At 37.9% G+C, this 17,998-nt stretch overlaps 2 protein-coding genes across 3 annotated transcripts; one reads left to right on the top strand and one right to left on the bottom strand.

Moving 5' to 3' along the window:
* The first annotated feature begins 666 nt into the window (after window positions 1–666).
* On the top strand, window positions 667–9,467 carry zrsr2 (zinc finger (CCCH type), RNA-binding motif and serine/arginine rich 2). Its single transcript, XM_041783999.1, has 11 exons — window positions 667–930; window positions 1,888–1,967; window positions 2,052–2,145; window positions 2,256–2,364; window positions 2,762–2,848; window positions 3,280–3,318; window positions 4,152–4,282; window positions 5,606–5,819; window positions 6,001–6,056; window positions 6,164–6,273; window positions 6,375–9,467. The coding sequence occupies exons 1-11, from the start codon at window positions 890–892 to the stop codon at window positions 7,244–7,246; spliced, it is 1,833 nt and encodes a 610-aa protein (XP_041639933.1). The 5' UTR covers window positions 667–889; the 3' UTR covers window positions 7,247–9,467.
* Window positions 9,468–9,796: 329 nt separating this feature from the next.
* Window positions 9,797–16,368, bottom strand: LOC121507575 (AP-1 complex subunit sigma-2-like). 2 transcript variants are annotated; one of them, XM_041784010.1, is made up of 5 exons: window positions 16,195–16,368; window positions 15,545–15,723; window positions 13,294–13,402; window positions 13,017–13,154; window positions 9,797–10,337 (listed from the first exon to the last, which is right to left on the bottom strand). In XM_041784010.1, exons 1-5 carry the CDS (start codon window positions 16,195–16,197, stop codon window positions 10,290–10,292), a joined length of 477 nt encoding a protein of 158 aa, XP_041639944.1. In that variant the 5' UTR covers window positions 16,198–16,368; the 3' UTR covers window positions 9,797–10,289. The 2 variants fall into 2 exon arrangements, with proteins under 2 accessions (XP_041639944.1, XP_041639952.1); XM_041784018.1 differs by having other exon boundaries at window positions 16,285–16,357.
* Between the last annotated feature and the right edge of the window lie 1,630 nt (window positions 16,369–17,998).

Genomic DNA, 17,998 nt, shown 5'->3' with positions numbered 1-17,998 from the left:
AGCATTAAACTCAAGACACTTCCTTTACTATCTTTTTCAAAGACTGAGAAAATATTTTAATCCATTTAAATGCTACAATATTTTGAGTAACTTCAATAAAATAATAATAATAATAACAATAATAATACAATAATAATAATAGCTTTATTTATATAGCACTTTTAAAAACAATGATTTACAAAGTGCTTTGACATGCAGAAAAACAAAGCAGCAGAACTCAACGAGATAAAGACAGCAAAGCAACAACAATAGAACACTCAAAGGAAGAGAACCTAAATAGGATCAAAACCTGATCAAAACCCAGGCTACATGTTAAGCCCAAACAACATTATTATTATTGTCACAAATCCATTATGTCTATTACTGAGACATTATTAGAAATAAAAACCCATGCAAGTCATAAGAGGTTCGATATATCCCTGAGACCAAGGGGGCTTAAACAATGTACATTTGTGGATATAGAATTTATCCATGATAAAAAAAAAAATATTATCTCATAAAAATTTAACCCCCTTGTCTTTTGTAAAGATACCAAACGTTGGGATATGACACTCGAAAAAAGGTATAAATTACCTGTATATATTGGAAAACTAAATGAAAACAAAACGCTCTTATTTTGACCCGGAAGTTTTTTCTATCAACCCCGCCTCTTCCGCTGTCGTTCAAAAGCCAAACAACTTCGCATGCAGCTAGTAAGCATTTGCAGCAATTGAAATGGGTTTAGTTTGAATATTACCCTGACAAACCAAATCCATTCTAAGCCCAAAATTCACCCTCAGAGTACGCATTGGTATATGTTTTTTTTTTACTGAACATAAATGAAAATATCTGATTGACTACGGCTTACATATGTTCGGGTGCTAACTCCAGCTAGCTTCTGTTAGCTACGATGGCAGCGTCAACTCCGCAGGTTTCTGCTCCTCTTTTAAGGTTCGTTTTTTTCATGCTTCTTTTTTGGATGATTTGATCTAATTTTGACTTGGGGGTGCACAAAATTTATACTGTGAACAAACTGAATGTGGTTAGAATGCTGTCTGGTCGTGAAATTTGATTAACATCTCAACGGTACATAATGCTTTTACCTCATCACTGACTATTAAGGTTACTAGCCAGATACAACGATACAGTTTGGTCTTATTTATAACTATATGAAGCCTAACTTACACCCCGTGTTTTACTGATGGGCACAAATCCTCATGGGGTTCTTAACATCTTTACTAGATATTGAGACTGAGACATTTTTCCATGTAGGGAAAATATCTGCTCATTTTGAATTTAATGACAACAACACATAAAAAGTATAGGACCATGTTTACCAATGTGTAGCATCCCATCGTCTTTTAATGGCAGCCTGTAAACGTTTGGAAAGTAAGGAGACCAGTCGCTTGAGTTTTGGTATAGAAATGTTGTCTAATTCTTGTCTGAAGTAGGATTCTAGCTGCTCAACAGTCCTGGGTCTTCTTTGCCGTTTTTATGATGTACCAAATGTTTTCTATTGGTGAAAGATCCTGGCCTGTGATGGATGGGGTATGGGGTTTAGCATTGTCTTGCTGAAATATTCAAGGCCTTTCCTGAAAGAGAAGTCTGGGTGGGAGCATATGTTGCTCTTAAACCTCTATATACTTCCGCATTGATAGTGCCTTTCCAGATCTGTTAGCTGCCCATGCCATAGGCTCTAATGCAACCCCATACCATCAGAAATGCAGACTTATGAGTAAATCAGTTGCGGTGGTTCAGGTACAGCACTTACACACATGTTGACAAAAGCTTCAACTTCTTTTTCAGCCTCCCTTGTTTTGTCTGAACCCTTGTGTAGCACATCACCCTACTGAGTTATTTTACATCTTTGATTTGTTTACTGTTTTAAGTCATGTTTTTTCTCTTTAGTCAAAAGCAACGCAAGGCTGCTTTACGGAAAGAAAGAAGAAAACGTAAACGCCAAGCTCTTGCTAAAGCCAGAGGATGTGGTATGAAGTTTTCATTAATTTTGGGCTGATGTTCAATATTATTCCATGTAATTGTACCTGCATATGAACCTAACTCTTTTACAGTTTTAAACAACGGAGCCAGCAATGGACCTGAAGAGGAAGAGGAGATAAATGATGAAGAAAATGATGAGGATGATGTTATTGCTGAGCAGGAAAGGTAGCTCTCTAGTCATTGTTACGCTTCCTTTTGTGAGAACTAGCATACGAATTTAAATGTTGCCATTTTTTATAATCTTTGTTTGGTTTGTGTCTGGTATGTTTTCTAAGGCTGCGGCTTCATGATGAGTGGTTGGAAAGAGAGAGGATTGCCCAGGAGGAGTTCAGGCTGAGGTGTGAGAGGGAGGAAGCTGCACAGAGGAGAAAAGAAGAGGAGGAGGTAAATAGTTCAGAAACTGCTCTATTGTATTAAATAGAGGTACCAATGCGGTTGAGTCAATCCTACTACCAATCTTTGATTCATTTTTGTGCAGACATTCAGTAGGTAAATTTGTGGGGTTCAAATAACTAAATATAGCCACCAGTAAGCCTGCTCCCTACAATGTCTCCCTACATTGTAAGCAAGATATAACTGCTGTCTAAGACTTACTGACCTCCATGTCATTTATAACTACTAAGAGTGATTATCCAAAATTGGACATCAGCAGTTGAGTTTGACAGAGGCCTGAATTGCCATCAGTTTGAAAGTTGCTGTCTTATATACTAAATTAATGCACACACATGAACTGAAGTGTCTGATAAAATAGAATGCTAATAATGTTTTTGTTTTCTCTCAGCGCATGATTAAGGAGGAATGGGAGGCCCAGCAGAAGAGAGAACGGGAAGAACAAGAGCAGAAACAGCAGGAGAGGAGAGGCAGAGAGGTGAAACAGGCCCTGGGAGGATAGAAAAAAGAAATATATCCTCTTCCACTTAATCTTGACTAGTCTATGACTCATCTAAAAGGGAAGATTCAGATAAATATATTGATAAAGGTTTCTCACAAGAAGAGTGTATCTTTTGCCAAATGTGTTTTCACTTTGTACGTGGTTCTGTTAAAAATTTCCTTGACTGAGTGGCACATGCAACCATCCAACTCCTTAACTAAGATGCACACAAAGAGAAAAACTTCTCAGCTGTCACATCAAGGATGTATCTTTTACTTTGTGTGAAAACAGTCATTGAAGTTGCTTTCGTAAAGTCCAGTAAAATTTTCCAGTCCTTTCTAATGTGATCTTAACACACAGTAACAGAGATGCTGCAGTATGTTGACCTCTACTCGTTTTCACCAGCCGTGTCTTTACACCATTTGTAGGAGGCTGTTCAGAAAATGTTGGATGAAGCTGAAAACCAGGTAAAAACGCACACATGCCGATTATTTTTAATCATCATAAAGCAGAAGGAAAAGTATTCATACTAAAGCCAATAAATCTCATATATAAAGCCATATAAGCTTGTTTTAGAACCCTGGTCCTCAACTGGTGGGTTAGGACCTAAAAGAAGATTGTGAAGCCATTTTCAGTGGGTCTCCAATGTGTGCCTGGGAAAAATATAGCAAAATGGCCATGATGTGCTTTTATTTTGAAGAGTGTGTCTCCATCTCTGTGTTCTGTTACATCCTTTGTTCTATCCAAGTCCAAACTCCCTCATTTTTCACTGAAACCATTCGGTAATGATTAAAATATAATATAATAAATATGATTAAAATATATATAATAATGAAAAAATTTGGGTGGGGAATTTGTCCTTAGCAGTGGGTCATGATGTGAGACAAGTTAAGAGCCAATGTTTTAGATGATTTTTTTGGTATATCTGCTCAAAAGCATAAGCAGCATGAAATTTAATCTTTATTTCTCCCTGCATTGGTGGTTGTTTAAAAAGAATGGTCTTAATGACAGTTTGACCACCTTAAAGCGCTATTATTTAATAAACAGTAAAATAATCCTGCCCAGTAAAAGTCCAAGTTTGAATCTTCAGATTTTCTTCAAAGTCTACCAAATTATTATTAAACTATATTCAACCATCCATTACAAATATGGTAGCATTTATTTTCTTTGACCTTCCAGTACACCTATGAAATATGTGTATTTTATCAATTCTGTCCACATTTAATAAGAAATATCAGGTCTATTAAATTTGAAGTCAAACAGTATTTTAAAAAAGCTTTTTTACATTTCTGACTTGCAGTTAGATAACGGAGGACCGTGGATGAATCCTGAGGCTCCAGTGACAGAAAACCCTGAAAACTTTGGGACTGAGCGCGACGTCGCCAACTGTCCTTTCTTCCTAAAGACTGGAGCCTGTCGATTTGGAGACAGGTACCTTTTATTTCTCTTTTATTGTGACTTTTAACACCAAACTGATTAGCTTACTTATTTCATTGGTGACTGCTCGTACATTATATGAAAAAAAGTATTTGGCCACACCATTTAATTATTGAATTCAGGTGTTCCTACAGACGTGTTGTCACAGGTGTATAATTAAACACCTATGCAAGTCTCCATTTGCAAACATTTGTGATACAAAATGGGTCGTTCTGAAGAGCTCAGTGACTTCAAGCACGGTACTGTGATGGATGCCACCTTTGCAGTAAGACGATTTTAGAAGTTTCATCCTTGCTGGATATTCTACAGTCAACTTTTGGTGATAGTATTAGAAAGTGGAGTGTTTAGGAACAACAGCAACTCAGCCACAAACTGTAAGACCACATAAAATGACAGAGTGTGGTCAACAACTGCTAAGACACGTGGTCACTCTGCAACCCAATACTCTGCTGAAAGTTCTGAACTTCGACTGGCATGAATGTAAGCACAAAAACTGTGTGGCAGGAGTTTTATGGAATGGGTTTCCAGGGCCCGGAAGCTGCATGGAAGCCTTACATCACCAAGTCCAATGCCAAGCATTGGATGGAGTCATGAAAAGCACACCCACACTGGACTGTGAAGCAGTGGAAACCGGTTTGGTGGATGCTAGGAAAACACTGCTTACATGACTGCATTGTACCTAATGTGAAGTTTGGTGGAGGAGGGATAATGATACGGGGCTGATTTTCAGGGTTTGAGTTAGGCAACTTATCTCCAGTGAAGGACAATCTTAATGCTTCAGCACACCTAGATGTTTTGGACAATGCTATGCTTCCAATTTTGTGGCAACAGTTTGGAGAAGGCTCTTTCTACTCCAACATGACTCTGCCCCTGTGCACAAAGCAGACACTTTAAAGACATGGTTTGGTGAGTTTGGTGTGAAAGAACTTAACTGATCCGCAGAGCCCTGACTTCAACCCTATCAAGCACCTTTGAGATGAGCTGGAACAGAGATTGCAAGCCAGGCCTTCTGGTCTAACACCAATTCCTGACCTCCTCAATGCCCTACAGGAGAAATGAGCATAAATTTGCACAAAAATACAAAAGTATATGTATTTGAATACAGTGGCATTACGGTCCCTGTTGGTGTTACGGTCAGGTGGCCAAATTCTTATGTCCATCGAGTGTATCTATTTAAAATTCCTCTCTTTTCTGTCTCAGTATTGCTATAAGCGTCTTGATATTTCTCTTCATCTTCTCCGTTATTTGTCGATTTATTTGCATGGGAAAATTTAAATGGCAATAAAAGTCAATTCTGATTCTGGTGAATGTGTCCAGGTGTTCTAGAAAGCACAGTTATCCGACATCGAGTCCGACTCTGATGATCCGTGGCATGTTTACAACGTTTGGCATGGAGGAGTCACGCCGTGATGATTACGACACTGATGCATGGCTGGAACACAGTGAGGAGGAGCTGCAGGACTCTTTCCTCGAGTTTTACCATGATGTCCTGCCGGAGTTGAGGAGTGTCGGCAAGGTGGTACAATTCAAGGTGAGGGGAGATCAGGAGAGTCAGTGTGCTTAGGTTTCTGGATGAACTGCCATATTTACATATGCAACAAATGCCTTAAAAACAGCCTGACATTTCCCAGTTCAGCGTAGTATTACTGGATGAATCACCAATGCATAAAATTTAAATTTAAAAAAAAGAATTATGTCTTTGAAATTTTTAGGTCAGCTGCAACTACGAGCCACACCTGAGGGGAAATGTTTACATTCAGTTTGACACGTAAGCTTCATGCAAACACTGTATGACTAAAACTAAATAATGAACTCTGAAATGTTAAAACACTTTGTTAAAACTCCTTTGTCCTCTTGTCTCTGTTTTCTGTCCAGGGAGGATCAGTGTAAAGAAGCCTTTATAAAGTTTAATGGGAGGTGGTATGCAGGACGGCAGCTTCACTGTGAGATTTGTCCTGTTACAAGGTGGAAGAATGCGATTTGTGGTGAGCTATTGATACTGATAAGAGAGGCAATGACATTTTATTTCACTGGATACAGAAAATTCAGTTTACATTCTTGTTTGTATTTCTTTTTCCTCTCCCAGGATTGTTTGACAGACAGAAGTGCCCCAAAGGAAAGCACTGTAACTTCCTGCATGTATTTAGAAACCCTGGCAATGAATTCTGGGAGGCGGACAGAGACCTGCACTTGTCTCCAGACCGCACTGTCAGGGGCAGCCGCAGAGATGGCTGGCAGTCGGAGCGGCGTGGAGACCGATCCTGGAGGCAACGTCACAGCAGCAGAAGCCCACCAAGATCAGAGAGATCCCACAGCAGGCGAGACATCGACAGGCGGAGGAGCAGGAGTAGAGAACGGAGTCGAGAGAGGAGGACATCCCACTTGTACAGAGAAGACAAATGGTCCTCCAGGTCCAGACACAGTGACAGGTGGAATGATAGATATCGCAGTAGAAGCAGAGAGCGGTCGAGGAGTAGAAGCAGAGAAAGAGAAAAGCAGAGGAACAGGAGTAGAGATAAAGATAGAGAGCATAAGAAGAGGAAAAGGAGTGAAGAAAGAGACAGTAAAGACAGAGATGCAGACACTTTGACAGAAACAAAAGAAAGGTCCAGAAGTTCGAGCACAGAAGGAGAAAACGACAAGAACAGCAAAGAAAGAAGCCCCAAGAAACCAGATAAAAATGAGGAAACCACTAAGGATGATACAAACTCAAGCCGTGCCCGCCACAAAAAGTCCAAAAAGAGCAAAAAGAAGAGCAAGAAGAAAAGTAAAAAGAAGAAGAGTCATATGCCTGAAGGGGCAAGTTCATCTGAAGAGTCAGAAATGGAGAAAGAATTAAAAGATGAGACAACAGACGATCTGGGTGCAACAACTCAGGATATTAATGACACAGACTTCACTCAGAAAAGCAGTGACTTGGACGAGTCTGCATGTGGACAACGAGAAGTGCAGTCCTGATGTTGAAGTTGAGTAGTCGAACATGGAAATGCAAAGTGAGCCTGCTGGAGAAGGTGACATGAATAAATAAACTACATCGTTTTTTTTTTTGTTTTTTTTTTAATCCAAAGATGCACTGTTCAAGATCATGGAACATTTCACACAGCCTGCCCAGGAAATCTTCCTACCATGCTCTTTTACATGCAACTTTCTCTCTGCTGTACAAGAGTGAGGGGGATCCCAATTCAGTGTAAATTTGGCATGAATAGTTTGCCTTTGTTACACATGGAACTCAGGTTTGTGCACATGTGAAAAACCCAGAGTGGGGCACTTAAAGTCTACACACCCCTGTTAAAATTATTTTTCAAAGTCAACATAGGTTGTACTGCCCAAAAACTGCATTGTGTAATAAAATCAAAACACAATTTTACAAAGTATTAGTCCATTGTTGTGCATATTTTTTCAACCAGGTTTTTATTTTTTTCATTTTTTTAAAAATGCATTGCTCCTCCTTCCTAATTTTTTATGTCACAGAAGTGTAGCATTTTAACAGGGCTGTGTAGACTCTTTATGTGTATTGAATATATCCTGCTTTTGTGTTTATATAATATGAATGTGAGAGAAACTATTCAGCTTTGATATGGGACATAAGCACCTATCAATAGCTTGTATGTATGTGAATATTTTCCATGACTGCTTCTGCTTAATAAACAAATAATAAACAAAAAAACTCAACAGTCATTGGGTTTTCTTTCTGAATACATTTATTGTTAATAACTGTCAAATATAAGAAAAAATGTTGGCAAATGTGTTGGCAGTGTTTCATACAAAAAGTGATTTCCTCTTGCACAAATAAAAGATAAGTTTGATCATGATACTCAACAAAAACACTGTGGGTTTAATAATGCAGATGAAAATAAGACTGCCATACAATTTAGGATGAGTAGTAACTTGTTGGATTGTTTTCCAGCTTCATATGAACAGGAGAACAAGCCGGCAGAGAAAAATATGGTAACCCTGATATGTGCAGTTTTTCTTCTGTTCCTGCTCCGTAGAGAAACTCAGAATAGACCTGTCTTAAAATAGTTTGCAATACATTAGTTACAATACTGGCATGTTGTGGCCAAATAACCCCACGTATATATTTGTTCTGACATCCTGCTGTGAGTCCCTTTTCTGTCATGTTAGCCTTCCATAGACACCATTGAGAAGGTAAAACACAGTGTTCTTTGGTCATGTTAGTCATAAAGTGTAAGCCAAAGTGTCATAATACCTAATATAGTCTCTCTTTCTATGGGTTACAATCCTATCCTCACTTAAGACTAAGGGAGAGTCTAACCTTAGAAATATCTTCTTTACAATTTTCTTCTGTAAACAAAATCAGTAAACAGAATTCAGACGATGACACTTTATACCAAACAAAACACTAACACACTAAACACTAAAACAGCTCAACTAGTCTTGAAAAGGAAACAAAAAAAGGTTCATTTCTGGAGGTGAATGACCGAACAAGAACTTTAACACACATCTAAAACATAATCACTGGTATGGATTATGAGTCCATGTTTGAGTTCAGTTGATAATATAAGATTGTAACAGTGTCAGTGATTCATACAACAGCATTAGCCTTGGTCGATACCACCTGTGTTCAATAATTACGTCAAAGGCTGGATTCACACTGCAGGCTGTGACCTTTAGGTCTGTTCCTTTTTGCTCTGATCTGATCTGATTTTTTTGTCTGTTCCTATTATTTTTTTTAAAATGTGGCCTGTATCAGACTCCATTCAATTAAATGTATTTAAATATGAAAGGCTAGATTCACACCGCAGGCCTTACTGCTCAATACAGGTCTTTTCTCAGTTCTAAATTTTTCTGGCTGTTCAGACTACAGTAGACTTCCAAAAGATCAGATGTTTTTTTTATTTAGAACATGTATGTGATATGAAAATATCTGATTCAATGAGATTTGTGCTGTCCACACTGTCAGAAAAAAAAAATCAGATTTGGGTCACTTTTAACTGCAGTGTGAATGTAGCCAAAGTGGCCTCAATCTGATGTGAAAAGATCAGATTTTCAGTGTGACTTGTGCTGTTCAGACTGCTCTGAAAAACTCAGATCTGAGCCAAAAAATCTTACTCGGGTCACTTCTGGCTGCAGTGTGAACACAACCTAAGATGCAGAGCTAAGCCTCAGAGCAATTTCAAAAAAAAAAAAAAAAAAAAAAAATCATTTTCCATAAATGCATTCATCCCTGTGCAAAGCCTATCTTAAGCCTGTTTCACAATTGTCTTTTTTAAATGCAAATAAGTTTGCCCAGAATGAAAGGGGTACTTCAAAAAAATTCTGTTCCATATGTGTAGCACTTACAAGGTAGCTATCCTGTGCTAAATTGATGTTTTTGCAAAATTATGTCTTGTTTTTGTCTTTTCCTCCAAGTAGGATTAGGTTAAAGGGTCATGTTAGGAAACAAAACTGAAACCTCAATCAAATCAAGCAGATTTTATATTTAAACTTTCAGACTTTAGATTTTAAGAGTCTGTAAATACTATCATAAAACCTTCAAAGTTTGTAAATTATGCCTTGTTTTGGTTACTCAAAGATGGGTGACTATTTTGTTATCATTAAATCAAATGCACTACTGTGATTCAAATGTGATAGAAATCTACCAAAGGTACAAACAGCTGAAGCAGCACCTCAGAAAGTCATTTAAACCAAACACAACACAGGACTCTGCAATAAGTGACAATGCATGATCTTAATACGATGCTAGAGTTTTCATGTGTTTGCTACATTGTTCTTTGTGGAGTCTTAAGAAAGTACGGGTACGCTAATAGCACTGGATACTACAGTGAGGGAGCTTGTACATGGGGGACACATCAAAACCACAGTTGGCACCACATTCAAAGCACATGACGGGATAGTACAGTACAGAGAAGTACAGCACACAGGCGGTGATTTTATACATATAACACTGACACAATCAGGAGAAGACGGGAGAAAGACACAGACGCTTCCAGATTTAAATCTGGGAGAAAGAACTGCAGGAGAGCAGCAGTAAGATCATTTATGTAAGGCCAATTTCTTCTAAAACGCTTCGTGGTGCCTCAGCCTCCTGCAGAAGAAGAGAAACAAAAACGTTCTGTTATTGTTTTTAATGTGTCACAGTTTGCAGCAAAAAGAACCTCCTATATTATAATTTAAGTACATGATTCAGGACTGTAAGCTACAAAGGCTTTTCCAGGGACTTTAACTTTCAACAGGACTGCACAGTCAGCCAGGCTGTTATAACAATGCTTCTGCATGCCATGCTAAAAATACATCACAGTCCTGCTTCTGTTGACTGCAAATGAAAACAACTAGACATCAGAGAAAATATGTGGCACTCGCTTTAGCTCACTGTCCAGGAGGAGAAAAGGTAGTATGTAAACACTGCAAGCATAAAAGGACCAGCTGTTGAGAGCAGCGATGTGAGAAAACACAAAAATGTCTTAGATATTTCCTTCTGTCTGGTTCAATGTCAGCATATTGAATAAAAATGTTATTCTAAAATCAACATATTCCAAGGATACAAAATTCACACAATTCATTGTTTTACACTGCTGTCTTTGAAAGCAACAACTCAGTCGGAAAGTATCTGTAGGAGGCCTCACAGCTGACAAAGCTACCAGAGCAAAAACCAAGCCATGAAGTCAAAGTTACTGCCTGCACAGCTCTGAGACTGGATTGTTTACAGAAACAGATCTGGGGAAGGCTACAAAAAAGTTCTGCTGCACTGAATGTTCCCAAGAGCTCAGTGGCCTCATAATTCTCAAAATGAAGAAGTTTGGCACAACCAGGACTCTTCCAAGAACTGGTTGCCTGGCCAAACTGAGCAATTAGCGGAGAATGGCCTTAGTAAGAGAGGAGACCAAGAACCCAATGGTCCCTCTGACTGCACTCCAGACATGCTTCGTGGAGATGGGACAAAGTTCTAGAAGTAGCCCTCCACTGATCTGAGCTTATGGCAGAGTGGCAAGATGCCAGTGCTAAATAAACTATAAAAGCACTCGGAGAGCGCAGACCTCCGCCATCAGCCCTATCTCCCAATAGTGAAGAATCCTTTATAAAAATTCCTGGATCTGTCCCCATGTGCCCCCCACCACGGCATTCGCCAATTACTCCCTCCCCAATGGGGTGGAAACACGGTGAGGCAAAGCATTGGCTTTGCTATGGGTGGACTATCATGGTGGAAGCGTTGCCTGCGGATGCAAACAGATGCACTGACAGTCTCACTCATGGTCTCACTGGATGACTGGAAGTCATGGCAGAGGGTGAATATTCCTCTATTCCTCCCAGTATTGTGAGTATTCTTGCTACGATTCGCTGTCTTTCTCTCTGTTACGCTCCGACTTTTCTCCAACTGGATGTGCATCTTTCAAACTCTACAAACTCCAAAACTTTGAATAGAAACACACCCAGAATGCTACTGGGATTGAAGTTACTCATGTCCGCCATCTCCTGGTGTAAAGTGGTAACAGCGCAGACCTCCACAATTAGCCCTATCTCCCAATAGTATAGAATCCTTAAAAAAAATCCTGAATCCAGACAGTGGTCTGGATCACTCCCAAAATCTAATCAGTTCTTCCTTATGCCATTTCTGATATTTCCTCAAAATCCGTCCACAACTTTTTGAGTTACGTTGCTAACAAACAAACGAACAAGCGAACCCGCACATAACCTCCTTGGCGGAGGTAATAAAAGCCCACTTGGCTTTCGTGGGGAGTTTTTTTGCATACTCCAAGAAAAAAAATTCTACAGTGAAGTCATGAAATCATGTCCAATCAATTCATTGATTCTACACTAACTAAGGTGTAAACCTCTCAGCAAAGATCCAGAGAAATGGGAGGAACCTGAGCTAAATTTCAAGTGTTTTTGCAAAGGGTCTGAATACTTAGTTCAGTGTGATATTTCAGTTTTTGTTTTTAATTAATTTGCAAAATAATGTAATTCTTTTTTTTTCTTTTTTAAAGTATGAATTATATATCTTTATTTTCCTACTTCAATCACAAGATTAAATTTATTGATATGTTTAACTTAGCATTGTAGCAACCATCGTGAAAACTAGGGCTGAACATTTTTTTTTTCAATATCTGACTGCAATTATTTGACTCATATTGCAGATGCAATGCCAATTGTTGTGTTGAAAGGAATGAGCATTTCAATGTAATTCTTGCAAACAAAAAAGGCAAAAACATATAAAGTATTCTGGGAAAATAAAATGATGCTTAATTGTTTCCCTGATGTGTATAGCATAGCATCTCTGCTGCAAAAAGAAAATGTATGAAACTAGTTTTGTTGACATACATTTTAGTTCAAAGAAATATTAAAACTTCTGCAATTTGAAAATTGCAGCAGGGCATATTGCAATTAAATGTAAATTCAATTTGCCTTAGTGCAAAGGCAGATCCTGAAGGAGCTTCTGCAAAATGATCACATCGAACACAAAATTCAAAGAAAATGCATTTAAAAAATAATCAGTGAAAAACAGTTTAATCTCATGGTTTGGTTCTTGCTTGTGAAATTCAAGTTCTTTTGGAGTGTGACTTTTGGTCTGACTAAAACAAGTTTTTCTTTTTCAAGAAACTCTTTCAGGTTTTAAAACTCCAGGGAAACACTGTCTGCCTATCATACTCACTCAGTTTCATACTGCCAGATTGCTTGCATTGAATCACACCTCGATACCTGTTCATCTCACATTATTCTTCACAAATCTAACTGCTTCTGATATCCATTGATAAAGAATGATGCATACCTCCTGCAGCAAGTCAGCTTGCTCGATAGCTTTCAGCACGTTCTTCTTGGATGTCTCCTGGGCCTCTCCGCCCAGGAGGAACTCGTCCAGGATAAAGTATGCCTTCTCAAAGTTGAAAATGATATCCAGCTCACAAACCTGTGAGATGACAACATCACAAACAGCAGCAGATCAGAGCAGGTCCTCCTGACACTGTCCAACAATGGCTTCTCTAATAAACATTTAATGGTTCACCACACACATTATCAGTCAGTATGATGACCTTTGCAAAACTCACACTGCCAAAATATTTATCCAGCAGCTCCACATATCTGTGGATGATCTCCAGGGTGATCAGCTCATTATCCTGGTCCTCGACTGCACAGCAGAAATACAGACTCGCATATCTGCAACAAAGCAGGAGAAAAAGAGGGGCGCACATTTATTAACAAGGTTATGATAGCTACAAGTATTTGGGCATTCATTGTCAAAGGAAAATTATATTATGAACGTGGGAAGTGCATCCTAGTGCTTCCTTATATGATGAACATTTTTGACAGTCTTTATTGTTTTTTTTCTTTTTTAATAGTATGACTCAACAGGCTAATGTTCAAGAGAAAACCAGACAGTCTTTATACATTATATTACTGTCTTTCATTGTTTGGGAGCTATTGTCAGAGAAGGTTTTTTTTGTATCTGACTTTCATAACACAACAGAAGGCGACATTTTACTGTCAGAAATCTCTGTCAATGACAAACTCATCACTGAATCACTGGTGTTAAAAACCTCAACAATGTGCAAAACCAAACAAACAATAAAACATCCAAACAATAAGTCATCACATGAAATGCTTGGCAGATTCAACAATGACAATCTTAAATGCAGAATTTTAATATTATTTTGAAATATTAAGGCTTGCAACATAAAGGTAAAAAACACAAGGACCACATGCACCGTTCCTTAAGATTACAACAACATGCTAGTCTCCATCAAACAAAGTCCACCATTAAAGCCTCTTCACACAACACAGAGAAATAACAACTTAATCAGATACAACAAGAAAAATGCTCTAAAGTAAATCTGTTAATTGGATTATTATTTTAAACCACTAATTCCATTCCCAGAAACAAACTTTTTTCACTTATTGTAATATAGGAACTCACCATCAGCTTTTAAAAGACCTACATTCAAAAAAATCATGGTCATAGGAAGTTACTTTAATAAGTCACAATAAGCATCGTATAAACAAAAAATACAACAATCTCTCTCACATAATATCCAGCCCACTGCCATAGATAATAATGTGCATGAACATGCCTTTTATGTTAAATTCTAAAGTTTTATTATCGATTACAAGATCAGCTGTAAAAGTGTCTAATAAATTAGCAAAAGTATCGGTATTTCAAAATGTGTAAGACATCTCTTGCCATGTATCTTTTCATTTCTTACGGTAATATAGTATGGGCTTCCACATAGAAATCTAAACTCTGTTCCATTTTTTCATTACAAAAAATTGTTAGAATCATCACCTACTCAAACCGGAATGCTCATACTTCTCAGTTATTTCAGAGCATACGATTATTAAATATATTTGACCAAATAAACTATGAATAGACGCCTTTGTTTTTAAAGTTCCTTTACAACTCGCTTTCTAAATCTTTCAATTGCTTTTGTGTTACCAGGTCAAAGATCCACTGTTATCATACCAGATCTGTTGATCTTCTTCATAGTGTATTCTACAGAACCAGCCTCAGGCAGTTCTCAATCACCATCAGAGGCCTAGTCATCTGGAACTGATTTTCTGCCTCTCTCCTTGGTCACACTTGTATTAATGGTTTTAAAAAAGATCTTAAAGTAGTGCTCTTAACTACATACAGCAATCTTTAAATACATTATGTTACAGCACTTAAAGGAACTGTCTGCCTCTCAACTATAATATCAGCTTTTAGATTTTATATGAATACATGTATTTTGAGGCAGAACCCCTCCAGTGTATTAATGTGTTAGGTGGGACCCTCTTATAAACCCTTATGGGTTTCTTTTGTGCCATCTGTGCATGCATACCTATGCCTTATTTTAATCTTCATTTGTTTGCACAAATAAAAGACCTAAGAAACATCTGAAAAGCTATACTAAATCTGCTTCCATTACACTTGTGAGATTGTATTAAGTGGAAAGTACTGGAAGCTACAATCTTCACTCTGTGATTCTGTTACTATCTGTTTCCAATGGGGAAAAGGAGTTTAGGTATGCTGCTCCTGCAGGCTGGAATCTTTAGCAGGACTGTTTGTGCATTGTGGAGCTGGTGTCTTTTAATCTTTTTAACAGCAGATAAAAGGTGTTGGAAAAGAGACATCAGGTTGAAAATGTTTTGGTGATCCCCTGCTCTGCTGCTTGTCACTGCCAGGACACTCTTGATAATGAGATTCTTTACCTTTATCAGTTTTTTCTTCGTTAAATACATTTGAATTAAATAAATAAATAAAGAGAAATAAGTGAGATATTGTAAGGACATCACATCCTATTGAAAGGTCTGTTATTCACTAACCTTTTGTACACAATCTTGAGGTCTCTCCACTCCAAGAAGCTGCACATCTTGGGCTTCCTGGCCAGTATTGTCTGGACTAGGTCTCTGGAGATCTTCTTCCTCTCCTTGTCAGACAAAGGCACGTACCATTTCTGTAACCGCAGCTTTCCCTGCCGGCTGAACAGCAGCATGAACTGCATCTGAAGGAGGAAGTTTGGTTTGAAGTTATCGCTGGATGAAATGAAATGAACATTAACTCAAAACATTTTAAGAAATATGAGCATTAGGAAACGGCAATGCACAAAACACGCAATGGAGCTGATTGTACGTTGTTGTCGCCGCCAATCGTGTGAATGTTATGTTAAATATAATATTTCCGTGATAACAAAATTAATGCCGAATCTACATCTGAAAGAGTAAGTGATAAACGCCCTAACGGGACCACATGTATGTTTTCGAAGACAAAACGGCAAAACCAGCCAATCAATGTATTTTCATACAAGTTATTACGTGACTTTTTAGAGCACGATCTAAGCTACATCCCCATACGTCGGCTAAACTTGCTGAATTGTCACATATTAACATAAACAACACGTTAAGTGTCATTTGCGCCCCCTCCTGCGACGCTTAGCTAGCTACAACAGACACGAGAAGTAAACACGACTCATTACCATCGACTGTGCCGTGGGTTTAGTTCCTAAAGCGGCTGGTAACTTCACTAAATCATAGAAAATACATAAATAAAAGCAGAAAAGAAGTACTTTTAGTATCCGTATGCTAGCCTCTTAGCCACCCTGATGCTAAACACTTAGCTGTATAGTGTTTGCTGGTGAGACACAACGTTTAAGAAAGCGGTGCTATGATTGGTCGAGACAGCTACAGCCTGGGAATGTGATTGGCTTAAAGATCCCGTTATTCGTGACGTTATTCCTCGAATGCAGCTATGGCTTCCTGTCTTCAAAACTGTGAATCAATGTACTTGGTTGTATTAAAATACAAGAGGAAAAATTTAATTCAATGTATCATTTTATTTCTTATGCATCATCCTATGAAAATAATACAAAAATATATCAAATAATTAACCTTCTGATACTGATTGTTCAATTTTATAATCATAAGGTTAAACTGTTATAAATCTCACCCACACTTTACAGTTGTCTCCAATGAATTAAAAATGTATTGAGGCCACAAAGACAATCAGTATTAAGAAATCTATACACACTTTGAAACTGATTAAAGATTTGATTTTAAGACAAGATTTAATAAATGCCTCTATCTGTTGTTTAATTAATTGATTATTTGTTCATACTGTATTTTTTTTCTAATGTTTATCATTTTATCCACCAAAATGTTTCAGTCTATTAACCAATATTTTCAAACGGTCAAACATTACTGTAATGGGCCAACTGTTTCAACAAAGCTCATTTTAAAAATTCTGACTTTGTCCACAATACTAAGGGCTACTGCTTGAAAATCAATCAAGCTTAAATTTCAGTTGCAATTTTGACTTCCTACAATCATGAAAAAAGAACCTCCTGTACCAAAGGGGCAGCAAAATCCAAGGGTCAACATCTCCATGTCACTCTCAGCATCATATTCACGCCCCATTTTGTGTGTCCTTTATCCCACAATCCACAGGAGATGAGAGGAGCCTGAAATGTGCAGCTGAAGTATTTATAGGCACCTCTACCTCATTTTGTTTATAGGTTTTGTTATTTGAGGTTACACAGAACAGAGTGGGCTCTGCCTCTCCCACCAAAACAGGTCACATTTTAATTTAAGTGGGGAGCAGAGGGAGCCATAGCAGGCTCCCTGGTTGTTTTAAAAAGGAGAGCGCTAAAGAAGATGACAGAAGGGCAGCTTTAGATTTGAAAAGGGGTCAAACGGCCTTAGTAATATGGTTGCTCTTTGGTTTTAAGGAATCAGAGCTTGAATAACACAAAATAACTTGCAGAATTTGTTAAACAGTTATGGCTGCTCCCTAAGACTACATGACACATTTATAGAATCATTTAAAATTAACACACAGATGCAGATGTTTGAAGAAATTCAGCAAATAGCCATGTTTAACAGTGATCTGAACATCAGTCGAAAGAATTGTGATTATGATTTCTATCATAATGGAGCAGTCATAAAAAGGGCTTGATCAGATTTCCACTGTATTCAATTATTTGTAAATGGATTTATAGAATAACAATATAATTTAAGAAATGGAGAGATAAATGCAATATTTGCATTTAATTGTTATTTTTTGATGAAGATGTTTAACCCTCTTGAGACCCATGCTTTTGTTTAGAATGCATTTTTAGTTCTCCCCCACTTATTTGGTTTAAGTAGGGCCTGGTAAGTATAAAACCTAAGCATTATCTTTGAACAGGAAATAGTTTTCACCAAATTCACCCCAAAATCCAAGGAAAGTATTTCCCAAAACAGCCATTTTCCCTAACATCTCCATGAAAATTCAGGACATTTTCA

This window comes from Cheilinus undulatus, linkage group 1, assembly GCF_018320785.1.
Source record: "Cheilinus undulatus linkage group 1, ASM1832078v1, whole genome shotgun sequence".
NCBI classification, from domain to species: domain Eukaryota; kingdom Metazoa; phylum Chordata; class Actinopteri; order Labriformes; family Labridae; genus Cheilinus; species Cheilinus undulatus.
The sequence above is the reverse complement of the archived record's forward strand: the minus strand, read 5'-3'. Positions and strand labels throughout refer to the sequence as shown.

Bases quoted from the DNA above. Each gene is read 5' to 3' on its own strand.
- zrsr2 (XM_041783999.1), top strand. From the start codon at position 890: ATGGCAGCGTCAACTCCGCAGGTTTCTGCTCCTCTTTTAAG. The intron at 2,365-2,761 runs GTAAATAGTTCA...GTTTTCTCTCAG, and splicing joins GGAGAAAAGAAGAGGAGGAG to CGCATGATTAAGGAGGAATG. The intron at 3,319-4,151 runs GTAAAAACGCAC...TCTGACTTGCAG, and splicing joins TGGATGAAGCTGAAAACCAG to TTAGATAACGGAGGACCGTG.
- LOC121507575 (XM_041784010.1), bottom strand. The intron at 13,403-15,544 runs GTTAGTGAATAA...GCTTTGTTGCAG, and splicing joins CTCAAGATTGTGTACAAAAG to ATATGCGAGTCTGTATTTCT. The intron at 13,155-13,293 runs GTGAGTTTTGCA...GTCATCTCACAG, and splicing joins TGGATAAATATTTTGGCAGT to GTTTGTGAGCTGGATATCAT.